We start from the raw sequence: 20,189 nt of genomic DNA on the forward strand, positions 1-20,189 counted from the left end.
CAGCAAATTCAGAGTTAGACATTAATGATAATTACTTAAGTTTATGATGTAGTGAATAGAGAGAAATCACATATTACGTATCATCACATACTGATGGCCTATGCTGGATAAATAAGTAAAAAGAGACAAGGCCACTTACAATCATGTGGAAATTAACATGTCTAGTGTCAGATCCAAAATGCCGCAAGTTTTACAGAGGAAGAATGGCTCTTATGAGAATAAACATCTAGCACTTTCTCAAGAAAAGAAGGCAAGTGAGTGGTCAAATGGCTAGACGGTCACAGGAGGAGCAAGGACCCACGTGGGCCCCACCTGCAGAGATGACACCCACAGCTCAGGAAGGGACTCAGCACAAGGGGGCAGGCTCCCTGCTTCCCAGGACTCAGAACCCACCGAGCCCGTGGCTGGTGCTGATCCAGACACTCTTACAGGAAGGCTCCCACCCCCAGGCTCAAAACTCCAGATAAAGAAGGAAGACTTAGATATTTTAAACTTATAAAATATAGATTGGGTACAGATTTGCTGGTTTTCTATCTAGTCCTTAAAAGTAAGTGCCCATAATGTATCTTCATAATCTTTCTGAAGAAGGTGACTGTTTTGTGTGATGAACTGGGACTCACATGTGATGTATTTTTTTTACCTGACACAGAACATGGAGAAAAAGTAGCAAAAAACGTGTTCAAATCAATTACAATAAAACATCACACATTCAAAAAGTGACCTGTCAGAGACAGAGCATTCAAAGTCAGAGAGAGCTCTGACTATAGTCACTACACAACCTACTAAAATTTGTATAAGTTTAAAGTTCAATTTTGGCATCCATGAAAGCTTTTTGTGGGGGAAAAGAAAAAAGACACTATGCAACTTCAACTGTATATAAAATAGATAAACAACAAGTTTCTTCTGTATATCACAGGGAACTGTATTCAATATCTTGCCGTAACCTATAACGAAAAAGGATATGAAAACAAATATATGTATATATATGCATGACTGGGACACTGTGCTTTACACCAGAAATTGACACATTGTAAACAATAATAAAGAATCTATGAAACTTCAATTGATCAAGGACTGGAATATGACAAGAACAAGCTGAGGAACTTAATCTAATGAGTCTAATAAACTCGCCCAAGGAATATCATAGAACATTATGTGACAATGACAAACAACCCCTCTCAGGACCTATGTTAGATTACGGATTTCTCCAGTAATTTCTTCAAAGATCATGAACTAAATCAAAGTTCAAAGGAAAAATTATAGAAATGTCAAAAGGAAAATGCCCTTGAAAACTTAATTTCAATCTATTAAGTTAAACCCATAAAAGTGAGTCTAATAAATGTTAGCTTTAAAATAACTCTGGTTGGAGGGTTTTTTAAAAAACATATTTAAAGCAGTCTCATAAAAGGAATGAGACACACAGACCATAGTTGCCACTCTTAACTTTTCAAGTCAAACATCAGATTGACTCTCGCAGTTGGAAGGAAAGTCAGTGGTCAAGTTCAGCCTCTCCAGGGTTGTGGTCACCTCAGTAGATCTCCAGCCAGTCTCTGAACATCTCCAGTGAATAGTGCAGTCGCTCCTCCCAGGACCAGCCATTCCAAGGCTGGACAATCTAGGAGGATGCCTCCCTTAGGGCTGCACTGAGTCACAAATATTAGCAAATCTAGCACCTCCATCCTGAACACAGTCAATCTTCTCCTTGAGCATAAATCTCAGCTCAACATTTGTCCTGGCAGTTAACGGAGAGCCGTAGAATACTTCTGGGAAGAATGTTAATAATTCACCTGGAAAGGAGATGAGGTTTTTGTTTTTGTTTTAAATTTGGAGGTATATTTTAGCAGGAAATTAGCGAAACTGGCTCACTGGATACAGGAAGGAAATGTGAGGAACTTGCCAACTTGTACACATCCCAGGTTTTTGGCTAAGAGACTGGGTAAAGGGTTGTGCAGATGCTATTACCACCCACCAGGGAGGGCAATGAACAGTGGAGCAGAGTGGGTTTGGATGAAAGAGAAGCTCAGTTTGGATCACCTCCCATATCCATATAAAGAATTTTTAAAGGCAACGGAAATTTGAGTCTGGAATTCACAGGGAGATCTGAGCCAGAAATTTGAATCTGGAGTCATCAAAATGCAGGAAAGGATTCCTGAGGACATGTATGAAGCTCAGGGGAAGTGGCACTTAGTTAACAAGGGTCAGGTGGAAGAAGAGGACTAGAAGAAGGTACACAAAAGCCAGCCCAAAATATAGAAGGCAAACCAGGGAGAAGTAAGTAATGGAAACCAAGAAATAGAGGTGTTTTTCTGTTTGGATTAAATACACAGTTGTTTAAATGATGCTTTTGAAGTATTTTACATAATCAGAGATTTTTATTAATGTTGAGTGTAAAACACAACCTTCTAAATTAAAATATTAGTAATGTTTCTGGATTTTAGGATTATAGCTCCCCGAAAAGGGCACAGATTCACAAAAACCGATCATACGTAAGGACAAAACGAAAGCCACAGTAAATTCAAAAGAGTCTACAAAATGTATACTAGATTCTATGATTGTTTCAATTATTTTGCAGTAAAAAAAATAAAAGTTCTGCTTTTAAAATCCCATATGACTATTGTGATATTGTGATTTATAATAAGAAATACATATTTGGTCTTCGACCAATTTCTGGAACAGATCTCCTAAACCCCTGGAATTTCCTAAGTGATTGGAGTGAAAAAGTTGTCTTGATATTCATAACAAGCTACACCTGCATTTTGTGTTAATGAGGTGACTTCTGGAAAGCATCTAAGGATGAGGGTTGGTGGTCAGGGGAACCAAGTCATCTCCCTGACCTCCAGGGAGAGGAGAGGAGCTGGAGACTGAGCCGATCATCGATGGCCAATGATTTAATCAGTCGAGCCTGTGTAATGAAGCCTCCATAAAAACCCAGAAGGACTGGGTTCAAAGGGCTTCTGGATTGGTGAACACGTGGAGATTCAGGGAGAGTGGCACACAGGAGCTCCACATCCTTTCCCCATACCTTGCCCTGTGCATTTCTTCCATTTAACTATCCCTGGGTTGTATCTTATATAATAAACTGGTAATCTGGTGAGTGAAATGTTTCTTTGAATCCTATAAGCTTCTCTACAGAGTTAACGACACCCAAGGAGGGGACTGTTGGAACCTATAAGCTGCTCAGTCAGAACTTTTGATTGGTGTCTGAAGAGTGGGCGGTCTTGTAGGACCAAGCCCTTCATCTGTGGGACCCAACACCATCTCCAGGTAGACACTGTCAGAATTTAGTTGAACTGTAAACACCCAGCTGGTGTCACAGAGAATTGCTCACTGGTGTAGGTGGAAAAACCCACACATTTGAGTTAGTGTTAGACTCTTTTAACTATAAAGTATAGATATTATTAACTGACCTTTAGGTTTAAGAACATTTATAAGGGAGATCAAATTATTCTTACAACTGAAAGACACTGAAAATATTTCTTTACCCCAACAATAACCAGAAACAATAAAAATAAAATACCATTCCCATTAGCGATGAAACATATGAAGTACCCAGAAACTAGCTCAGCAAAGAAAACACAAACCCTCTATAAAGAAGTCTAAAACTCTAAAACTCTATTAAAAAGGCATAAAAGATGACCTGAACAAATGGAGGTCTTTCATAACCTTGGATAATATTATTATGATAATAGTCCTCAATATCATCTACAAATTTAATAAAGTGAACACCATTAGGACTTTTTAATAAACTCAACCACTTATTTTAAATTTATATAGAAGACTACAAGGTCCATCAAGAGTTAAGCCCTGATAATGCTGAAAGTTTGAAAAAAGAGGGCACTTCCCTTCCAGGTAATAAGACATACTGCAAAGCACATTTATGAGAGCTCTTCGGTATTGACTGAAGACAGAAAAACACGCATGAAAGGAAAAGAAAATACCCTCACAAACGGACTTATCCATATATGGAAATGATAAAAGTTTAAAAGATTAAAAATCAGTGTGTGAAAACTGTTTAGTGGCTGACGTTGAAAACACTGGCTTGCCCTGTACAGAGAAGTGCAACTGAACCCCTAGTCACACCACACTTTCAAGAGGACCCTGGACAGAGCAAACGTTTAAATGTAAATGGTGAACATGATACAGCTAATAGAAGACCATGGAGGAGAGAATGCCTGTGACCTGGGTGTAAGAAAGAATTTCTTAAATGAGAAGAAAATTGCAGAAACCAAAGATGAAAACCAGATCTGATTATATCAAAATTAAATATTTTTGTTGAACCAAGGACACAACAAATTTAAAAGAGGGATAAAATACTAGGGGGAGGTATTTATAATATCTAAAATTGATTCGATATGTTAATATTTCAACAACTATATAAAATCAAATTCACTACAGACAGTTTAAATAGCAAGAGACCTACTGTAGGTTATCACTTGTTTTACAGAATCTTGGACAGGCTGAAGAAAAAGTGGACACTACTGACAGAGCCACACCTTAGAACCAGGCCGCCGAAGAAGTGGCTGCCTCTTTCTGACCTCAGGCCCTGGGCTCCGCGACCACATTTCCACATCTGGTGTCAGTAGGCCTCACAGCTGGGCGCCACCTCTGCTGCCAGTCCCAGAACTGCGCTGTGCTCGCTGCCAGCCACACCAGTGCAGGGAGGGGCCTGCCCACCTGGGCCTCTGTGAACAAGCGCCTGGACATCAGGCCTCTGCTGACACCGCCCCAGAAGACGCGACAGCTGCTCAGCTGGGCTCGCGACAGCAAACATCAGAGCTCAATCCCGGGCCTTGCTGAGGTCTTCCAAGTGTGGCACAAACTCAACAAACCTAAATCACATCTGAAACACAACCCACAAAGGACTGTGAGAAACGTCAATTTTCCACTAGCCTCTGATGTCAGGAAAGAAGACCAGGAGGAGATTTAGCAACACTCCATTGCATCCTTAACCCTGGTAGTAGAATCGTATCAGGAATATACAAAGAACCCAGTGAATAAACAAGAAAACTCAGGAAACCCTCTAGAAAAAGGTAAAATGATATGAACCGGCAACTCACAGATGGGTAAACCCAAATGGCTAAAAACACACTAAGTTTTCCTCAAGGGGATTAGCCATCAGATACATACAAAGTAAACAGTAAGTCAATGACATACCACTTTCTCTCACTGGATTGGTAAAGATTCAAAACTTAGATGAGTGCTGATTTGCTGTGCTCATGGAATACAGGCTGCGGGAAACATTTTAAAAACAGAACGGGCAGTAACACACAAATTAAGTAAATCTTCATTTTCTGACCTAGCAATCTCTCCCCTGAACATACACTTCAGAGAAATTCTCACACAGGACCCATATGGGAATACTCATCAGAGCGCTGTCTACGGTGGCATCTAGACGGCCACCCCGCGCAGGATGGTTAACCGTGACGCACAGCCGCAGCCACCACAACGCACGTCTCTAGGGGGCATTACTCACATACAGTAGGTGGTGCACAGTGTCCCCTATGCTCTACACCCCAGCGGAACTCTCTCTGGAATGTGATAAAGCAGTAAGAAGCGATCAACTTGATAAATATTTATCAGGAAAAATCTGTATATTTTTTCCCCAAAGGCTCCTGAATTAAAAAAAAAAAAAGCAAAAGAATGAAGTTTACAACTCTGAGTGTTTGTATGACATAAAATTAAATATACACAGAAACACTATATGCTTTACAAAGGTACATATAATGTTAAGGATATCAATTAAACACATAAAAGCAGTTTTCTCTGTCCTTGAGGGGGGTCAGAATAGGAAACGAAAATACAAGGACAAAGGGAAGAGATCTGCACTGACTAATGACGCCCTCAGGGATGTGAGTAAATGCCACTTTTTCTTTCCTGAAGACCAGGGACAGAGTGTCAATAATACCTAAAACTACTAGGGCGAACATGAGCTATCTGAAGAAGGGCTCCAGACATTCAGGACAGGTGGGGGGCAGAGACTGAGCAAGGAGGGGACCAGACTGCAGAGGGTTAAGTAATAATATACAAAAGTACATATATATGCGTAATATATATTTATACATAATATGTTTGTACGTGTGCATAAATTAAAACTTTAGACTCAGGGCAATATGGAACCACTGAAATGGTTCCATCTGGGACTGGCCAGCTCATTTCGGTATTTAGTTTACTCTCTTGTCTTGTACAGAATTACTGGAAAAGACCCAGAGGGGGGCAGAGAGAATGTTTAGGATCTCAGTGTTGGATGATCTGTTGTAGGAAATGTAGAGGCAACGAGAACAGAAACTAGAAGAGTTATCAAAGAGAAACTCAGAAGAGAGGAAATGGAAAGACTAACTGATGTCAAGTTTGAGAAGGATGGAAGAATCAAGGCTGGAGAGCCGCGCCTTGACTGGGAAGCCCAGGAGGCGAGTGTTTAGAGGGTGACGAAAAGAGTAAGAATGTTTTAGACACAGTGGCTCTCCTAGCCCTGTCACAGCCAAGTGGGATGTGCCTGCGCCGGGAAACAGAGGAGCCAGAGGTGCAGACCCAGCAGGCCTTTGAGCTACTCAGTAACGAAGCCCGGAGGGCAAACACAAAAGGGAGCCGGTGACTCAACCTCAGAGGTTTAGCCTAAAGCTAAACTAAGGCCACATACCCAGCTCTTATTATTATCCCCAAGCAGATGGTAGTGAAAATGATCTGCGAATTTAGAGTCAAATGAGGCTCCTTAGAGAAATAATCCAAGTCAGAGATAAAAGGCTTCCAGGATCACTTTTTCACATATATTACATTTTCAGCCCAGAGGCAAATTTCTCTCCACCTAAATCACTGCAGTTTTTATTCAAACTTATTTGCCCACCAACAATATATCGGATCCAACAGCGTCAACACATTTTTAAATTTTTCTAAGACATATCAAACCCTACATCCTGAAATAAAGTGCCAGGATACTATCCAAACGTTTTACGCCCTCAAAGCCATTTAACCAAAATAGCAGTGCCAGGACAGTAAAAAACAACCGCAGAGCATCTTGGGTGGCTGCAAATTGTAGCACCTCCCATAGAGAATTCACATGCCTTACCTCTCCACACAGGCAAGCATTGGCCTACAGGTTTGAAGGGTACTGGGGTAGGTGGCAATTATCCACAAGTATTTACTCACAAAAGAATATCTCTTTTGTTATCCCATTGTTTATATTACTCTTTTCAAAGGTAAGACTTGTATGTTAATAATGAAGAGACTCATTATAAAACTTTCCACAGAGTATTCAAATGCATTTATATGGAATCCTGAAATAGTTCTTCTCTAGTCCATTTGCTTCTTAATGAACTTAAACAAGCTTGTTTAAGGCCAATAAAATTTTAAAAAGAGCCTTTCAAGAAATTTTTCATGTCAACGCAAACTTCTAAGTGAAATACCATGGACCCAAAAGTTATTTGAGTAAGTATATACAATAGTAGGGAAAACTGAAAATAAAACCCAATACATTGAAGTACATTGACTGAAACTACTTCAGAAAATTGAAGAGGAAGGAACACTTCCAAACTCATTCTATGAGGCCACCATCCCTCTGATACCAAAACCAAGTAAAGCTATGACAAAAAAAACTACAGACCGATATCACTGACGAACATAGATGCAAAAATCCTCAACAAAGAAACTTCATGTATTTTTAATAAGATGACTTTCCAGAAAGTGGCATTGTTATCTTTGGCTTTTAAAAGGTGAAATATAAATATATTCCCTAATTTGTCCAAAAAATAAAACCTGACTCCAACAATACATTAAAAGGATCATACACCATGATCAAGTGGAATTTATCTCAGGGACACAAGGATTATTCCGTATCCACAAATCAATCAATGTTATACACCACATTAACAAACTGAAGAATAAAAACCATATGATCTACTACTCAGCCACGAAAAAGAATAAAATAATGCCATTTGCAGCAACATGGATGAACCTGGAGATCATCATTCTAAGTGAAGTGAGTCAGAGAAAGAAAAATACCACGTGCTATCACTCATATGTGGAATCTCAACAAAAAAGACACACCACAAATGAACTTACTTACAGAACAGAAACAGACTCACAGACACAGAAAATAAATTTATGGTTACCAGGGATGAAAGGGGATGGGAAGGGATAACTTGAGAGTCTGAGATTTACAGATACTAACTACTACGTATAAAATAGATAAAAAACAAGTTTCTTTGGGGGAGAGGGGTAAAATAGGATAGACTGGGAGTTCAAAATTTGTAGATACTGACAGGCATATGTAGAATAGATAAACAAGATTATACTGTACAGCACAGGGAAATATATACAAGATCTTGTGGTAGCTCACAGAGAAAAAAATGTGACAATGAATATGTATATGTTCACGTATAACTGAAAAATTGTGCTCTACGCTGGAATTTGACACAACATTGTAAAATGACTATAACTCAATAAAAAATATTTAAAAAAACAAAAATAAGGAAGATCCTAGATGTTGAGGGAAAAAAAGCCAAGTTTCTTCCATATAGCACAGGGAACTATATTCAGTATCTTGTAGTAACCTATAATGAAAAAGAATATGAAAATGAAAAAAAAGATCATCTCAATAGATGCAGAAAAAGCTTCTGAAAAATTCAACATCCATTTATGATAAAAATTCACGAGGAAGTGGGCATAGAGGTAATATACCCCAACATAATAAAGATCATTTATGACACACCCACAGCTAACATCATACTCAATGGTGAAAAACTGAAAGCATCTCTTCTAAGATCAGAAACGAGACAAGGATGCCCACTCTCACCACTTTTATTTCGCACAGTTTTCGAAGTCCTAGCCACAGCAATCTGAGAAGACAAAGAAATTTTTAAAAATCCAAATTAGAAAAGAAGACGTACAACTGTCACTGTTTGCAGATAACATGATACTTTACACAGAAAATCCTAAAGATACTACCAGAAAACTAGAGCTCATCAATGAATTCAGTAAAGTTGCAGGATACAAAATTAATACTCAGAAATCTGTTGCAATTCTATAAACTAACAAATATCAGAAAGAGAAATTAAGGAAGTAATCACATTTACCATCACAGCAAAAAGAATAAAATACTTAGGAATAAACCTACCTAAGGAAGCAAAAGACCTGTAAAACTATAAGATGCTGATTTAAATGGAATACTACTCAGCTGTAAAAAATGATAAAATAATGCCATTTGCAGCAACATGGGTGGCCCTGGATAATGTCATTCTAAGTGAAGTAAGCCAGAAAGTGAAAGAAAAATGCCATATGATAATCACTCATATGTGCAATATAAAAAAAAAAGACAAATGAACTTATATATAAAACAGAAACAGACTAACAGACATAAAATACAGACTTGTGGTTGCCAGGGGAAGGGGGGTGGGATGGGATAAACTGGGAATTTGACATTTGCAGATACTGACTGGTATATGTAAAATAGGTAAGTTTATACTGTATAGCACAGGGAAATATACTCAATACCTTGTAGTAGCTTATGGTGAAAAAGAATATGAAAATAAATATATGTATATTCATGTATGACTGAAGAATTGTGCTGTACACCAGAAATTGACACAACATTGTAAACTGACTTTATCTCAATTAAACAAAAAACATGCTGATTTAAGAAACTAAAGGCAACACAAACAAATGGGAAGACATAAAGTGTTCTTGGATTGGAAGAATTGATATTGTTAAAATGACCATACTACCCAAGCAATACGAGTAGCCAAAACAATCTTGAGAAAGAAGAACAGAGCTGAGGAATCAGGCGCCCTGACTTCAGAATATACTACAAAGCCACAGTAATCAAAACAGCATGGTACTAGCACAAAAACAGACACACAGATCAATGGAACAATATAGAAACTCCAGAAATAAACCCACACACTTATAGCCAATTAATTTACGACAAAGGAGGCAAGAATATACAATAGAGAAAAGACAGTCTCTTCAATAAGTGGTGCTGGGGAAACTGGACAGCTACATGAAAAAGACTGAAATTAGAAGGTTCTCTAACATCATACACAAAAATAAACTCAAAATGGATCAAAGCCCTCAATGTAAGATCAGATAGCATAAAACTCCTAGAAGAAAACATAGGCAGAACTCTTTGACATACTTTGCAGCAATATTTTTTGCAATCTGTCCCTAGAGTAGTGGAAATAAAAAACAAAAATAAACAAATGGGACATAATTCAACTTAAAGCTTTTGAACAGCAAAGAAAACCATAAACAAAACAAAAAGACAACCTACAAAATGGGAGAAAATATTTGCAAATGATGCAACTGACAAGGGACAAATTTCCAAGATATCTAAGCAATTCACACAGCTCAATATCAAAACAACCACCACCACCACCTAATCAAAAAATGGGTAGAAGATCTAAATAGGCATTTCTCCAAAGAAGACATACAGGTGGCCAAGAGGCACATTAAAAATGCTTAACATCATTAATTATTTGAGAAATGCAAATCAAAACTACAATGAGGTATCACCTCACACCAGTTAGAATGGCCATCACCAAAAAGTCTACAAATTATAAATGTTGGAAAGGGTGTGGAGGAAAAGGAATCCTCCTACACTGTTGGTGGGAATGCAATTTGGTGCAGCCACTATGGAGAACAGTATGGACATTCCTTAAAAAACTAAAAATAGTGTTACCATATGATCCAGCATCCTTTTCCTGGGCATACATCTGGAAGGAACCTTAATTCAAGAAGATACACTCATCCTAATGTTCATAGCAGCACTATTTACAATACCCAAGATGTGGAAACAACCTAAATGTCCATCGACAGATGATATATAAAAAATGGAATACTACTCAGCAATAGAAAGAAATGAAATATGCCATTTGTAGCAACATAGATGGACCTAGAGCTTATCATATGAAGTGAAGTAAATCACACAGAGAAAGACAAATATCATATATTATTTACACATAGAATCTAAAATGACACAAGTGAACTTATTTACAAACTAGAAAGTGACTCACAGACATAGAAAACAAACTTATGGTTACCAAGAGGGGAAGGGGAGAAAGAGGGATAAAATGGCTATGTACAGAATAGATAAACAACAAAGTCCTACTGTAAATCACAGGGAACTATATTCAATGGCTTGTAGTGACCCGTAATGAAAAAGAATATATATATATAATCACTATGCTGCACACCAGAAACTAACACAACTTTGTAAATCAACTATACCTCAATTAAAAAATGTTAAAAAATAAAGTACACTGAAATAAGAGAATTAGTAGTACTACTTTTATTGAGAAGTTTAAACTAAAGGAAAAATGCAAAGCCTATAATCCATTCAAGGATAGAAGATTACTTTTATTGTAGATAATGAATCTAAAGGGACCTGCTTGATGTATTTGGTACCAGTATTAGAAAGACTCCGTATACTCTAAGTGCTTGGGTCATAACGCTGCACAACACAGACTTCCCTTTTGTAGATTTCCATAAAACAGGTCAACCGCCCGCTACACCCAGTCACTGCCTTGGTGTTCAAAAGCACAGGCTCCTAAGCGCACATCACAGAACAGCATTCCAACCAATTCAGATCTCCTTTAGCATCAAGTAACAACTGATCAAAACCATCAAAATCTTACCACTAGCTATTATCAATATCCAAAGCATCTTTACTCCATGGTGGGAACAAATCCTCCAACATGTGGTTTTCTTCCACTCTAATAGCAAAGAATAATTCTAAATATGCAAAGTATCACTATCAGGAGAAAAGGCTACCTCCTGGAACCGTCACTCCTGTAGATTCGCAGGGTTGGATAAGACGTGGAGGAAGCAGCTTCCCAGCATGACTGCATTCACTTCTACAGCCTGGGAAACCAGGGAACTAGGAAGAGTAAGACACTACTGCCTCCTGTCCTACAGGAAATCTGTGGGCCACTTGAAAGGGGAGCCCCATCGGAAGACCTCTCAGTCTGCACTACTGCCATCGTGCTGCTACTGTGTATGTAGAGCAACAACTTAAATGACACAGAATGCTCCATACATGTCCACTACACGACAGAACTACAACCAAGAATCCTTCTGCTTGAGGGATAACAAGAGGCCCCAAGGAGTACGGTGTAAGAATTTTTAAGTATAACTTTAAAACACCACAAAGGCTTAATTTTCTCAAGATATTATTCTACTCCCTTTGAAAATAAAAATAGCCCATTGCGGCTCTGGCGTAACAGATAATCAAGCTTCCAGTACGCTGCAGACTGACTCAATCACAGAAGGATGGCAGTATTTTCGTATCCAACAATGCTCCCGAGTACATCCTTGGAAGGGAGGAAGATAGAAATTTTTCCCTCTCTCTTCCCCACAGTGGAGCAGGGTAACAATCTCTAGCATGGTTGGCATCCTCCTACAGCATCTAGTAACTGCTATTCTTGGTTCTTACACTTCTGATGTTATACCTTGTTTTACTAACTACAATTTCAAATTGACTGGAAGTTATATTTTCCATGCATTTGTATTTTTAATATTAAAAAAGCCTCAGAAGTTTTCAGTCACTAAAATTATATCCAAAAACTATCAAGTCACAAGGCAGTACTTATTTGTTTCTTCTTAAGTTTCCGTAATGCTAACTTTCATTAACACCAGATTGTCACTTCTAATGCAAAAGTAGAAATGAACAGACTGATAACATTTTCCTCTTTCACGACCAATAACATTGATGTTTGGAAGCTGAGAGTCACTGTATTATCATTGCTAGTTTAAATCAACCCAGAGAAATAGAAATAGATGTTCTCTCAACACAAGTTCTATGAAAGTGTCATTCTCCCTTCACTGCTGATTCAATCATACCTCAATAAAAATAATTTCTAAAATGTCAGTAATTTTCCAGCTTAAATTCAACTAGATTTAGTTAGCAATAGGAAGCCTGGGTACCCAACTTGCCTGTTTGAAAAAATGGCAAACAAGTATTCCTAAAGGCCTCAATATGCTCAGTGCCGATCTTATTGACTGGCACAGAGCAGGCACAGAATAGGGACTCGTGGACGGATTGACAGAAGTGGGTGATGAACGGATAGAATCAGGTGAGCAAGCAAGGAGAAAGGAAAAGCAGAAGGAAGTGAGAAAGAAGACCTAAAGGATCCCCAAATCCAAAAAGTGTATCTGGTATGATACAGACAGTAAATCCAGAGACACGGGGGTGGGTGACTGCCAGCCAGGTCTCCTGGTAAAGATACAAAACAGGAAAACGGATGCTTTCTCAGATGCTAAACCAAGAGAGACAAATAGTGTGTTGCAAGAGAGTAAAAACTGCTAGACAAAAGCACAAAGTCAGGAAAATGAAAAGAACGTTCATAGAGCAGTAAGCGGACTAGTTCATCTAAAGTAGAGAGTTTATGAAGGAACCTGGGAGGTTAAGGCTGCAAAGTCAGGCGAGTGTAGCCAGACACTGCAGAACATAAATGCTGAGGGGGTCAGCTTGCACCTCGTCTACCCCACCCCTCCTTTAAAAATCAGCACCTCCCCGTAATTACACAGTCATACTACCTTCATATGCTTTTTAAATCCAAATTCCCCCAAAATCCAACATTTCTGATAAAATGACAAAAAGGTTTACATAGAAAATGCAAAAAAAAGAAAAAAAACTGATGTATAAACAATTTGCAAAAAAACCTACTGACTAGAAATAATAATTTCCAACTAGTATCTGATTATATCCTTTGCAGTATTTGTACACAATTTCAGAGTCATTTTGTTATGCTTTGACAAATGTGGTCTGGACCTCTTTGAACAATGTAGTCTATTAGGGCAATAAATCAGCCCAGGAATGCAAACAGCACCAACTGTGCATCCCCTACACACCAGGCACAGCTGTAGGGGCTTTACATTGACTATTTCATTTAATCCTAGCATCATTAATTTGAAATTGTTCCTCCACCTTCATGCATATGAGAAATAATTACTGTAGAGTCACCTAACTAAACAGCAAGCTCGGATGCAGATATACCTGGAATAACAGTAGTTATAGTACCTACTGCTGCCATCACCCAACTATGCATGTTAGCATCTTTTTAATAGAATCAGAAGGAAACACTGCTCTAAGTGCACCTGCTCAATTTCAATTTCATGGCTTGCATCTGAATGCCTCAGTGCACTAAAAACCAGGCCAGTCCTCAGCTCATAAAAGCAGTCACTAAAACCCATCACTGAAGCTACTGGAGTACTTGACTTCAGTCCAAACCACAGCCTTAAAGAAACCATGAGAAAGGATGCTTTAGACCAAACTGAAATGATTTGAGGACAGTGCTCCCGGTCCCAGCTTATGATGCCGATTACTATTCAGATATATGAAACCCAGTGAGGCAAGACACAGGGGAAAGAACAGCCCTCTCTTCATCCCTCTTCCTGTTATGGTAACACGGACACATCATACAGAGCAGGGGTGGCTTCTGACCTTCGCTCGTTTGCTGGACAGTAACTGGACAGCTACACTCTGTCCAATGCTACTGCTACAAGGAAGACAGCTCCTGGCTTTAAAACGTTCACAGCCTAATAACTCATTTAAGAAGCTACGTGAGAAAGTCTGTACTCCTAGAGTGGGTCCTTCTACTTTGATACAAAAATCAAGATAACCTTTAGAAAATCCAAAATGAGAATCACATAATCTAAATTCAAAGCCCAAGCGCTTTATAGATTAGCCAGTCCTCCAAGGCTCAACTGACACACTGCATTATTTTATTCACATTAACAACAGACTTGATTAAGCTTAATGCCCTTAAGCAAGTTACTTCACTCTCCTGACTTTGGGTAGTTAACTCATTGGGAAAATGAGGATAAACAGCTACACCTCAAGACTGTCAAAAGGATTGGAGATAATTATATGATGCACCAACACAGAGCCTGGCATTTAGTAGAAGTGCAATAAATATGGCTATCGTCATAATCACAGGATTTATAAGCCAATGACAAATTGATCAGAAAAATCAAATTAGAAGTAATGGGGGTTGGTACAGGAAGAAGAGACCAAAGATAGTTCTAAGAATAAATAGCTCAAAAGAAGGAAAAAGTCCAGAAAACCACACAGATACAAAAACTTCAGAAACAGCCAACTGGAGTCACCAGTCCATTACACTCCAATAGCTGATCAGGGCAACACCAATGTTTTCACAGGATGTAACCATGATGTGCCTAAAGATGTCATTAAGCCACTGAAAACAGATGAACCATTTATTCCATGTGTTTAAAAAAAAGACAGATAAGCACATAATTGACTTTGGAAAGATTCTTACCAAAGGTGACTTAGCATCACAAATTTAACATTTTATTTGTCTGAACTTTAACTGCAAAATTCGAGTAACAAGCTTCTGCTACTCTTACTGTGCAAAGGAATCTCTCAAATTTCAGAGCACTTCTTCCACTAAACACTGAAAAAGATGTCTTTTCAAACATTCACTGTAAAATTTCTGTGCAGAGGCAGCATCAGTTCCTTAACAGCTAAAACAAGATAAAATACTGGTCCCCATTATCGCTAAAGGTTTCCGTATCTGCCAAAGAAACAAACATGTGCCCTGGAGGTCTCTTTTCACTTGAATTTTCTGCCTACATTTAGAAGGCAGTAGAAAGCAAAAAACATCTGTTCCTTCCGGCAGAGCTGACAACCCTCATTCTATGGTCTAAAAATAAAAGATGTTCATAGAAGCTTATAGCTATAAAGATCACCTGCTTCAAAGGCAGCTGGCAATTAATTGATCCAAAGATATGCAAATTAAGGCCAGAAAACAATTTCCTAAGGACAATGCTAGTGCTCCCCAGGGCTCTAGTAATTTCCAAGACACCCATAAAACAGTGGAGGATGGTAAAGAACCAATTGTGAAGCCAGATGACGAGAAAACAGACAACAGCTGAGAAACAGAGGCCTGCATCAATCTGCTTTCAATCTACCACCTTAAGAATAGCTTCCATGAGAGCTGCCTGGAGAAAATCTGCTTCATCCTGATCAGCAATCACTCTGCATCCAGCCCAAGGAAAGCCAGCCAGATGTTCAACAATTAAAGGGATGCACCTTATTAATAACAGAAACTAGAAAATCTCATAAGTGAAGGCCTTAAATTCTATAATTGTTAGAAGTTTTTATTCTATGGGATGTCTCAGTGTTGAACATCCAAAAATGAGTAACAAGCAAGAACATTCAGACTTGAATCGGTGGACTCAGCTCCTATTTCTGGCTCTGCCTCTGAATGAATCACAGCATGACCTTGAAAAGTTTCATCTCTTTATTTACCTCCATTTGCCAACCAATTACAAGATTAGGTTAAATCTACCAATTTTTTTTTAATTTTTAAAGAAAGTGAGTAGGTGAGGTAAATGTACGGAAGCTGCTACACAAATATCTACTGGTCACTGACCAACTATATCCAAGCATCAAATATAAAGGAGGTGATGCCCATATTACAGCAACCACCTCTGCACAGTAAATAAAATTTCACTTGGAGAGGTCAACAAAGCCCGGGTCCCTTCTGAACAGGACTCCTTTATGAGTCCCAAATTTCATATTTGGAAATACTTAGCAAATTAAAATGAAATGCTAGTTCCAGGAACACATGTTTTTTTTCCCTTAAGGAAAACAAAACTTCAACCTATCTGGAGTCCTATGATCTTTAGGACAAGTCAATCCTCCTATGAATTCCTCTTTCCTCATCCCTTGCCAAGGAGATCAGTCACACACTTGATGCACCCTGAGTACCGTACTGCATTTCTCTGTGTGTGTGATCCTCGGAGAGGCAGAACCATGATTTAAAAAGGTCTTTATATCACCTAGCATCTAACATATTGCCTGGCACAATATGGCTGCCTGGTATAAATATATTTCCAAACTCTAACGCTGCTAAGAACCACCATTAATATTAATGAATGATAGACCTGATCACGGTGACATTTTCACTAAAAAATAATTTATACATTATGAATTTTACCTAGATATAGATGAAATACTCAATTTCTCACCATCATTAAATTCACAAAAACTAAATAGGAACTTTCCAATTCTCTTCCTTAGAAATCAGTTTTGTTTTTTGTTTTTTCACAATTTATCTCTTAGATATTAGACTGTAAACATTCCTTTTAACTTAACCTACTCAATAAAGGGAAGGGAGAAGTAAAAGAGGGGGGATAAGCAAGCAGAATCAATACAAGAGGCTACTGTTAGTTGTAAGAATATAAAAATAAATGTAAAATAAGAGAGCCTGGAGATCAAAATTAAAATGTGGTCGTACCACAACATTAACAGCATTTAGCCACCTAAGAAGTAGCATGCTTGTTGAGAAGCATCACCTACTGTTCTAAAGAAAACCTATTTATTAAAGTAATAGAATATAAGATATTAAGCTTTTCAAATCACGTTTGAAAATTATAATTATTCAAATACTTATCACAACCTACTTATATTTGCATAAATCTTCATTTTCCCTTGCTCCTTAAATTCCTACCCTCAATATTCCATCTAAAAATTAAGAGAAGTTAGTAAACATGAAACAAACTGACATTCTACCAGTGAGTACTTCAGGTAAGGCCCTGGGACCTAAGTAAGCATAAACTCATCATACTACTTGACATCTACCACAATGAGCTGACCCTTCAGCTAGCTTTGTGATGCCTGGCAGAGCCCATACCAGCGGCTAGGGAATGTACCAGCAGGATCACGTGTAGCTTTTGGCTAGCTCACCCTCACTATCCCCAAGCCACACCCTGTTTTGATTGACCAAAACCAAACGTAAACGCAAACGATCCCTAATATTCTATACCACTATTTAATACTTTTCTACAAGCATGTATCAGATTTGGTTGCATCAGCAAACAAGAGTGACCACTTAGTTCACTAAGGAGTCCACCCAGATCCCTGAGAAATCACGAAGTACATGCGTGCACATACACATGTGAATCAGAGCTGTCCTAGAATAGACGATTTGTCCAAGGACCATCAACAATCTTGTTATTTTTAATGCTGTGGGATGAGGAAGGAAAGAGAACGATGGCTTTTCAAACGGTGCAAAAAAGGAGATTATCTGCCTGGCGTGACCCTGGACATAGAGAAGCACAGATATTTTGGCGAAGTGAACAGAGTGGCCCTTTCTCGAGAGGACTTAGGCTAGATACGACTAAGCTGCTCCTTTAAGATCCTGCATGAAAACAGACATTTTCCCGATAGGCAGGCGCCCTGGACCCTCCAGGCCCGGCGCTCACCTGCGAACACATCCTGGAGGCCGCCTGCCCGGCGCTGCGGCAGGTGAGCGGAGCCCCCAGCCCCGGGTGCGCGGCCCAGCTCCGCGGTCCAGTCGGCCGACCGGCTGCGGCCCGCTCGGGGCTTCCTGGCCGGGACGGCCGCGGCGGCCGTGACAGGTCTGGTCCCCCGGTCCAGGGAGGACTCCGGCCGTCTCTGGACCCTGGGGCTGTGGCTGGGGGACGGAGACGGGGAAGGCCCGGGCGAGCTGAGCTGCCGGGTGGTGGTCCTGACGTAGCAAGGGGCGAGGAGCGGGCGGGGCCTGAGGCAGCGCGGGCTGCGCGAGGGGCTGCCGGGCACGGAGGCGGCCGAGGGGGCGCCGGGCCTCGGCGCCCCCTCCTCGTACGACGCCCCCGGCCTCCGCGGTGCTTCTCCCACCACCGGGCCGCACTCCGCCCCCGGGGACCCTCGCGGGGCGTCCTCGAAAGCGTCCTCCTCGCCTTCCTCGTCCGTGTCCCCAGCCCCTCGCACAGGGACTCTGGCCGCGCGCTCCCCGGGTGCAGACCCAGGAGACGGCAAGGCGGCGGTCGCGGGCGGGTCTGCAGCCGGGGGCCGGTCAGGGCGCGCGGGCAGCGCCTCCTCGGCACTGGGACCTGGCAGGGGTCGGTCCAGGCCCAACAGGGCCGCGGGCTGGGGAGTGGCGGACGGGGGCGACGCTGCGGGCGACTCGAGGCCCTGGGACTGATGCTGCAGCTGCTGGAGGCGAATCGCCTGCTGGATATCCGAGAGCAGATCCTCCTGCTCCGTAGCCGAGTGAAAGCTGTAGAGGTCTGTGTCCGACCCCGAGCTGGTCCTTTGTCCATCCTGCGCCCCTGCCGCAGTCTCTGAATCCTCGGCGACCGCCGGGCCCCCGACCCCGGCCTTGGCCGACCCGGGGCCACCGGGTCGCGTCACCTCGGAAGGGTCAGCACACTCGGTATCTGACAGGCCCGTCTCGTCGGCCGAGAGGCTGAGGTCTGGGGTTTTGGTGACCAGGGAGTGGGCGCTGTCCAGTTCTCCGGCCTGCAGGGCCTGGGGGTCCAGCACATCCTCACGGGAGCCGCCGGAACCTCTCCCCTTAGACAGGGTCTTCCTGATTCGCAGATTGGAAAAGACCGAGGCTCTGGGGTCCGACTTGCTCTTCTTCCTGCCCGGCTCCCCGCCGCCGCCGGCCCCCTTGCCGTGCCTGCCCGGCGCCTTCTTGCCCCCGCCCCCCTTCTTTGTGCCCTCCGCGTCGCGGAGCCCGGCAGCGTCCTCGCCGCCGCCACCTCCGTGCGGGGCATCGCCTGCGCTCCTCCTCGGCTTCGCGTCCTGGTTCCCCATGCTGCTGCTGCCTCCCGCCGCGGGCGCTCAGGCCATACTGGCCCCTCAGCCCGGCCGCGCCGGGCTCCCGGCAAGTCCGGCGGCCCGCGAGCCGTTGGGAGGGAAGGAGGCCGCCTCGCGCACCTGCCGCGCTTCGCACTGGGCGCCGCGGCTGCGCCCGCCCGGGCCGGAGCGAACACGCTCACGCAGCGCCGCCAATGGCCGCGGGGAACGCACCGGGCCCCGCCCCAGGCCCCGCCCCCGCTAGGTCCCTTGGCCCCGCCCCCAGCCTCTGAAGCGGGAAGAGCGCCCCTCTGGCTCTGGGACCTTAAGCTCCGCCGCCGCCGGAATCGACTGCCAAACAGCTTGGCAGCTGGAAGATGCACACTGAACAAAAACGAAAATTTTTAAAGGGAAAAAGGGAAGCCAAATTCCCGTTTAGAAGTGCAATAACGTAAGGCCACATACACTGCCCCCTCCAACCTGCCTGCAGAAACATGGCTCTTCAATAAATATTGGTTGAATGGGTTGTTCTTTTCTTTAATAATTGATCACCTTAAACCCTTAATGTACTTGACGTATGGTTTGGGAAAGGTTACTTACACATAGTGCTGCTTTTATGTTCATGCAGAGCTTGCATCTCCATGAGAGAACA

General features: G+C 41.6%; 1 protein-coding gene across 1 annotated transcript in view; it reads right to left on the reverse strand.

The window, feature by feature from the left end:
- Positions 1-19,555, reverse strand: part of FMN2 (formin 2) — a 281,809-nt gene extending 262,254 nt beyond the window's left edge. Inside the window, exon 1 of the mRNA XM_072970983.1 lies at positions 18,217-19,555. Within this exon, the coding sequence (XP_072827084.1) occupies positions 18,217-19,555 (1,339 nt within the window). The remainder of the gene's footprint in view (positions 1-18,216) is intronic.
- Positions 19,556-20,189: the final 634 nt, after the last annotated feature.

Source organism: Vicugna pacos, chromosome 11, assembly GCF_048564905.1.
Source record: "Vicugna pacos chromosome 11, VicPac4, whole genome shotgun sequence".
NCBI classification, from domain to species: domain Eukaryota; kingdom Metazoa; phylum Chordata; class Mammalia; order Artiodactyla; family Camelidae; genus Vicugna; species Vicugna pacos.